The sequence below is a fragment of the Glycine soja genome, chromosome 7 (genome assembly GCF_004193775.1).
Source record: "Glycine soja cultivar W05 chromosome 7, ASM419377v2, whole genome shotgun sequence".
In the NCBI taxonomy this organism is placed as follows: Eukaryota; Viridiplantae; Streptophyta; class Magnoliopsida; order Fabales; family Fabaceae; genus Glycine; species Glycine soja.
Genome location: NC_041008.1, coordinates 40,164,594 through 40,172,794, shown reverse-complemented (window position 1 = coordinate 40,172,794; position 8,201 = coordinate 40,164,594). Strand labels below are relative to the sequence as shown.

The window sequence follows — 8,201 nt, the reverse complement described above, 5'->3', positions numbered from 1 at the left end:
TAATGTCTTAAAGCATTATGTGTTCAAAATTAAAATATAACAAATAACTTATTAATTACTATGATAATATCATGTGAAAAAAAACTATTATCATGTCAAATATTCAAAAAATAATTAAAAAGCAGAAACTCTACCTCTTCTTTTTTACGAAAGAAACTCTACTTTTCAGAAGCATATAAAAGTATCTAACAAAATAGTTTACCTACACCGGTAGAATAACCATCTCTAACAAAACTGTTTTCATTTGAAAAAAAACGTTAAATTAGTTTCTAATAAGTCAAAAACTTATTAAATAGTCAAATATTCATAACATATTTAAATTAAAACAACTAAAATCAAAATATTTGGAATAAATAATTAATTTTTGGTAAATATAAAAAAAGGTAGATATACTTCCAAATTTAAAAACTCTTGTTTCAATATTCATATTTTAAAGTTTATAAATTTGATTGAATTTTGTCACAATATCACTTTAACTATTATTTTGGAAATTCCAAGCAATAGAAATAGAAAGTACCTTTTATTTAACAGGCAGTTAAAAAAAATATTAACCTTGAAGAGAGTTGAAAAAAACTGTTAGACAAAAGGAGGGGAGAATTTGACTCCTAAGTCTCTTATTCAATTTCAAAAACATTTTAGTGTACAATAAATAATTGAAAGCAAGATTTAGAATCTGTGGCCACTATCATTAGGATGGCCATACCATATCACACTATAAATCATGAATTATTACTAAACTGGTAAAATCTAAAAAAAAATTGGGACTACCCGTGTAGCCAACATAATAGGGTCTTCTAAAACACTTTTGATGCTTTTGAATACTGTGGTGAAGAAATACAAAGAATTCTCCTAATTAAGTTCAGTATGTAGCCAAAGGAAAAACTTGAGAAATACCCATTATTACTCTTTAGGTGAAGTGACTTGAGAAGAAGGACTAATGGGCTTACCACGTCCCATGGTGAAGCCTCTTGTACCATCAGGCATTTTTGGGCCCTTAGTGTTGGGTTTAGTGTGTGCATCGCAAAGGATAGTGCTGCTTGATTGAGATGGTGGAGCAAGTAGGCCACGTCCTTGAGTGCGCCCTCTTCCCTTTCCACGTCCTCTACTAGCCCATCCTTTCTTACAATTTTCATCAACCTTCAAAAGTCATCAAATATAACCAAGATTACTCAACTAAAAATAATTAGACACAATTAATATATTAAAGTTAAGATTAATTCATTTAAATATTATTTGAGTTTGACTCTAAACGAAAATAATTTTTGATCAAATTTATTTATTTTTCGGTCAAATTTCAGATTAATCAAAATTTCTTTCTCCTGATGAACCAAATGATTAAGATAAAAAAATTATCAAACATGGATTTGGATCCTCTCCGGCAAAACTCTCTCCAGCATTTGCAGCAGCACTCTGGGCCGTTGGATGTATTTTGTGGTTGATAATAAAAGTTGACAAAATAAAACAATTTCTTTGCGTAGTTCACTTGCTTTACGTGTGCAGGGGTGACTAGCTATAAATGTGGATAGACATTCTGCTGATAAAATAATAACAATATTTTTTTATATATTTTAGTATGTATGTATATATATATATATATATATATATATATATATATATATATATATATATATATATATAGGTATTAAATTTAATAATAATTACTTTTTAATTAATAATAATATGTTTTTGATATACATAAGTAATAAGTTCATATTAAAAAGTTACACATTTAATAAATATAAACTTTGTTTAAGAATTTTAATAAATATTTCATAAATTATAAAACATAATTATATATTATATTTAATAAATACAATAGTTAAAATTATTTTACCATATTTCATATAATTAAGAAAATAATTCAATACATAGTTAATTAGTATATGTTCTGACTTTTCCAGTTTTCATGTAAGTCTTCGAAAGAAGTTTCATATAATTAAAAATATTTTTTTAATTATTATTATTCATAAAATTCCTTATTTTTAATTATTCTAATTCATAAAATATTTTAAAATAATAATTTTTTAATAAAAAGTAAGTAGACTTGAGAATAAATAGTATTTATATAAATACGTAACTAAACAGATTTTTATTTATTTACTATTAATTTTTGTATTTATTAATAATGATATATGATATATATATAGTTAAATTTAAAATATTATATATATATATATATATATATATATATTAAAAAAATTGTAGTCTATTATTTTATTTATTAGGTTTAATTTAGTCTCACTTTCCTTCCATCAATTCCAAAATATTTTAAATTTTAAAAGGAGACTAAATTGAACACATCTTAAGAAATAAGGAAAAAAATTGAAACTAATAAATAATTAGGGGATTAAAAATTAATTTATTAAAAATTTCTAATTTCTATTCATGCTTAAAAAAATAAGGGATTTTTCCTTATATAATTTTAATTATTTTATTCATTAAATATAATATATAATTAACTTTTATTATATTAACAAATACAATATATTTATTAAAACTCATAAACATGTATTTGTTAAATACTTAAAAGTATGATTTTTTTTGTAGAACTCATGTATATTAAAAACACATTATTAATTAAAAATTAATTATTAATAAATTTAATACCTATATATATTAATATAAATTTTATATTATTATCATTGGAAGAAAGAGAGACATTGTCTATCACACGTAAAGCAAATGAATTGTGTTAAGGAATTGTTTGATTTTGCTAACATCTATTATCAGTGCTGCAAGAGATGAATCCAACGACTCAGGTTGCCGCTGCAGAGATGTTGTAGAGGGATTTACTGGAGAGGATCCGGACGCATCAAATATAAGGTCATTTCAAGATTTGTCATGTTGCTTGAAAAGAAACCAATGCTCAATGCAATCCCTTTTTAAAGGATAAAACTTGAATCCAATTCATTGAGTACTTTTGGTATTTTTCTTAAATCCGAATTAGAGTTTTTATGCTAACGTCTAATAAAACATTTTTTATGCAGACTACTGAAGTGAAATTCTCATTTAGTTGAAAAATAAAACCAAAAGTACTTAAAAAAACTGCACTGAGGTAAAGTTGTAAAGGGTATGTCTTTGAAATTTATATATTGATGATATCTATTGTAATGTAGGAAGCATGCAAAGAAAATAAGTGTGTTTCCAATAAAAGGGCTTAACATCCGAACAAAGAGTCCACGTTTCCATGAAATTTGTTTTGCACAATTCACTTTCATGCATCTATGAATTGTAAGAATGCCATGAATTTATATCTTAGTTGAGATATATGATATGGTTGACTAGCAGTTAAAAAAAATAGATATGGTTGACTAGAAGACTTGAAAGAAATGGCTAACACATCCCAATTTGGCAATTGGCATATACATGCAATGTAACTTACATTTGTGTCAAACAATTCAGCATTGTTTGAGTGATAAGGAGAAGAATCCTCAACAGATTCAGAATTTAGCATCTCGTCATCATCTAGATATCCATCAAATTCTGACTTTCTACTCTTCAAAACAGATTTTGGCTACACAAGTTACATAAAAAAAATCAATTAAAAACAAGTTTATGAAATTCAAGAGATACAATAGATAACAAACTAATATTAATATCAGGTACACAAGTACATACCGAGCATCTAACAAACATCCTTACACGCATCCCTTTCCTCCAATTTCTTTCATCATTTAACTTCTCAGCCTAATCAAGTAAGAAACCTTAATTAATATGATACTGAAAAATGCTATGAACACACCCTCTATCACACTTTTTTTTACACACTGGTCAAAATTTATTAAAAAAATGATGAAATTTTGTGGAATCCATGTCATATTTATCAATTTTTTTTCTTAATTTTATAGTTTTCAACAAATTTTAATTAATTAAAGAAAAAGCGTTTGAAGGAGTATGTTATAAAGAGTGTGTTTGTAGCAGTCCTCTCTGATAATTGATTCAATTGCACATCTCAAAAGCTACAAGTTATTGAAGAATAGACTCACAGCTTTCTCAGCTATATCTGATGTCTCATACTCCACAAGCGCATGGAGCTTGATTGAGAGAACCAAGTAACATGGGGTAAGAAACTCTTGTAAGTATCATTTGAATTGTTAATACAACATAGAAACATGGTATGATGTTGTTTTTTGTACCTTATTACTGACAAAGAAATCAGATTTTGGGCGAGAAGAATTAGGCTCTTGGGGATGGCATATTCTGATCGTTTTCACGCTGTTCACAGACCAGCCATGAATTAAAATGTTTCCAAAATGTAAGGAACCAAAAGAATGTGAAGTTCATATTAGTAAACAAAGGGTTTCGGATAGAAGAAATTCACCTCCCAACCATACCAAATATTTTTTGAAGATTCTGATGGGAATGATCGTCAGGTAAATTCTCTGCCACAACGGTGCGAGACTGCAAGAGAATAGAAAATCACATGCATTATGCTAACAATTAGAACAAATTTTAAGACTATCCATGTGGACAGAAACAAAAAAAAAAAAAAAAAAACCCATATAATCTCTTTACCTGCAAGTCCTCTTTTTCCCTTTCAGTGTAAGGATGTTTGCGCTTAACCTTTTTGCCATCAACGCTCAAAACCTTCAAAAATTGCATTGTCAGAGAGCAAACTGAAAAAGAACAAAAGTAATGCCTCATTGTATCAAAAATACTTACAAGTTTTGAAGATGAACGGATGGCTTGAGTAAGCATATTAATGTTACTAACAAGAGATTTAACCTTTTTAGTAGAAGCAATTACGGTTATTGGAACTGTAAACCAAAGCAACGTCCATCAATGAGATGATACCATTTCAATCCTAAATGCAAGGGAGGGAGAAAACTGAAGAGAAATCCAAAATCCTTACCATAACCTTCAGGATCTTTATTTATCTGTTTATGGAAGGATTCATTTGCTAACAAACTCATGTCACTGAACTGATACTCCACCTATTACATTCACACCATCTTTAACAAAATTCATACGAAAACCTCCATAACCAATTCATCAAAGAATTAAACTAAATAAATCCCTTTATTGAATATTTAAATATTAATTTGTTTCAAGCAATGACACTTATAATCAAAATCTTATTTTACTCACAATTTCACAATGTAAATTATCCACATTTTTTAATGACATTCCTTATTTATTTTGTATATGATGATGACAATGGGATCCTTTTAAATCTAAGGGGCATCTAATTGGAAAGAAATTTTTCATTTCTAGGAATCATAAATCTTAAAAATTATGGTTTTTTTAATGAATAGAATTTATTTGATCGACCATTGAAAATATTAATTTAAGTTACCTAGGAAAAATGTATATTTTATTAATTATTTTAATTATTTACCCTATTATATAATTTAATAAAAAATAATATGATATTTTTATAATAATAAAAGAAAAAATAAATTCAAGAAAGGAAGATTGTCACCTTATCTTTATAAAAAAAAGTTTCATCACAAACTGATTAAAAAATATTCATTTATCCAAGAATTTTTAAAAAAATATCAAACATGAAAAATCAAAAACTTCTCTCATACATACCAGACGTTCCCTGATACTTAATTACACAAAAATTAGTCAAACCTCACAGTCTTAGACCTACCTTAGTTTGGTTTGAGTTTGACATTCATTATTAAAAGAATGATAATTACCATGTTGAATTAATGTAAAATCATAAGTGATTAATGACCATTCAAAATTGTTAAAGAAAAAAAAAAAGCATTTTGATTAGAATTAAAATGAAAGCAAAAGACGGGGCACACCTGTTTGACGATTTTTTGTTGAAGATCAGGGGTAAGAATATTCTTGGAGGAATTGGGTAGCGCAGCATTGGCAGTGGGGATCAAACAAGAAGGGTCTTGGTCCCCAACAAAGAACCAATCAGACTCACCAGACCCACCAAGAATTTGGAAGTAAGGGTAGAAATAACCTGAAACTGGCATCTGGATCTGTGATCTTGGAACAAATTCAGGTGCTTGGGCATTAAATTTGAAGCTAGAGTTCCCTGTTTCTTGGGTTTCTTTTTCTGGGTTTTCATGGATCCTCTCTTCAGGTTGGGCCTGTGCCATTCTCTCTTGAGTTCTCTCTCTGTGATTATGGTATATGTGTGTTGTATTCCCTCAAGCTATAACTACTTTTTTTCTTTGTTTCGATTTTCAATCCACATTTCGCGCTCAAAGACGGGCACCTCTTTCTTCCACACACACAACCGCCACTTGTGGGCTTTTTTGACTAAATCTTTTAAGGTTACTATGCTCCTAAAGTTGTCCCTACGCTATTCTGTTTTGCAAATCCCTCCAACCATGCTCATTCTTCCAATCAAATGCTTCAATCCTTATTGCCACTAAAATATAATAATCATAAGTAATTTCATTTCTAAATAACAACACCTGCCTCCATAATACAATTTAACTATCGGTCATTTTAATTTTATTTAAGAGTATTATTGACAATTTAAATAACTTTACACTATTGTTCAATCATATGTAAACTTTATACATAAACAATAGATAAAAATTAAAATCTTAATTTAAATATAAGGAGAAAGTATATATATATATATATATTGCCATTTAATCATGCGTAACAAGATTATACAAAAGTGTTTCATAGAAAAATTGTAAATAGCAAATAAAACTATTTTCGTAAAAAAAGACTATATATATATATATATATATATATATATATGTAATTTTAACTTTGTTATGATATGAATGGGTAATAAAATATTTTTATAAAAAAAAATTCATTGGAAAGACTATACAAAAGAGTTTTAATACAAATATATATATATATATATATATATATATATATATATATATATATATATATATATATATAAATGTGTGTGTGTGTGTATTTTTAATTTTTGTATGATAAGTGTGTGGTGTGTGTCAAAGAGATATTCATGAGTAATTATTGTCATACTTGTAAAGATTGAGCTTGACTTATTTAAATAATTAAACTCAACTCAAAGATTAATTTTTTTTATTTAATTAAATAACGAGCTTGAACGAGAAAATCGAGCCTAATAATTCAACTCATTAACACTTCTGGGATAAACAATAACAATTATTTTGGACCTTAAATCAGCTCTTAGATAACCATCATTTTTAAAGTTTTAGACCCAAATTTATTAAAACTAATTTCCTTCTTGAACATAAAATAATATAATTACTAATATACAAATCGAGCCTAATAATTCACTTACAACTCAACTCATTTACACTTTTGTAATAAACAATCACAATCATTTTGAACCTCAAATTAACTCTAAGATGGAACATCATATTTAAAGACTCGTAATCAAAATTTGGACAAAATGAATGGTTGTTTCTGCCATGTTCTTTAAAACAAACTATTCCTAGGCACAACAAGAAACTAGATACTGGTCTTGTCAAACCTAAAAACAAAATCAATATGTGCTAGCTAGTAGTTTTACGCTTTTATGGGTTGAAGATATATAGTTTTTATTAGTTTCTGAATTATTATTATTATTATTATTATTATTATTATTATTATTATTATTATTATTATTATTATAACAAACACCAATGAAACACAAGACTTAACTTTAGTTAAATAGTAAAAATATCAAACCAATATCCAATCATTCTTAAATAGGGAATCTCAAAATTGAGGACTCAAACCTATCAAATTCAATAATTGTTGATCTCCATTCGCATTATAAAACTTCCCCTAAATTAGTTCAAGATAGTTTGGCAAAATGAAAAATGTCTGGGTTGGTCAGCATATATATATCCTAAAGGAAAAATTAAAAATGCTAAAATGTGATATAGAAAGGTGGAATCAATAAGTTTCTGGGAAGTTTGGACTACAATATAAAGTAGTTTTAAGAAGAAATCAAAAAATTAGATGCAAAGATAGAATTAAATGGTTTAATAAAGAAGGAAGTCAATGATTATAGAACTCTTTGTGTAAATTTGTGGAAGCACTTAAAAATTAAAATCAAAGGAAAATTGAGCCTTTCAAATTTATAGATCAATATAGCTCAAAGAAGATGCAAACAATAGGTACATTCTAAAGGTCGTTTAGCTAGAAGGTTATGAAAGTGAAAAAACAAAAAGATTAAAAATATTTTCTCTCAGTATTTCTATGACGTTGATGGTTTCAATAGCTAATAAAAAAAGGAGAACTGTATATTAACACAGCTCTTCAACTTAGAAAAATCAAACAAAGTATTGAAT

The 8,201-nt window shown here is 27.1% G+C and overlaps 1 protein-coding gene across 1 annotated transcript; it reads right to left on the bottom strand.

Moving 5' to 3' along the window:
* Positions 1–596: 596 nt before the first annotated feature.
* On the bottom strand, positions 597–6,205 carry LOC114417771 (la-related protein 6C-like). The gene is given in 9 exon segments (XM_028382837.1): positions 597–1,137; positions 3,383–3,514; positions 3,619–3,687; positions 3,987–4,215; positions 4,322–4,401; positions 4,516–4,587; positions 4,663–4,757; positions 4,853–4,934; positions 5,757–6,205. Coding segments are annotated over 9 exon segments (1,302 nt in total). The 5' UTR covers positions 6,063–6,205; the 3' UTR covers positions 597–900.
* Between the last annotated feature and the right edge of the window lie 1,996 nt (positions 6,206–8,201).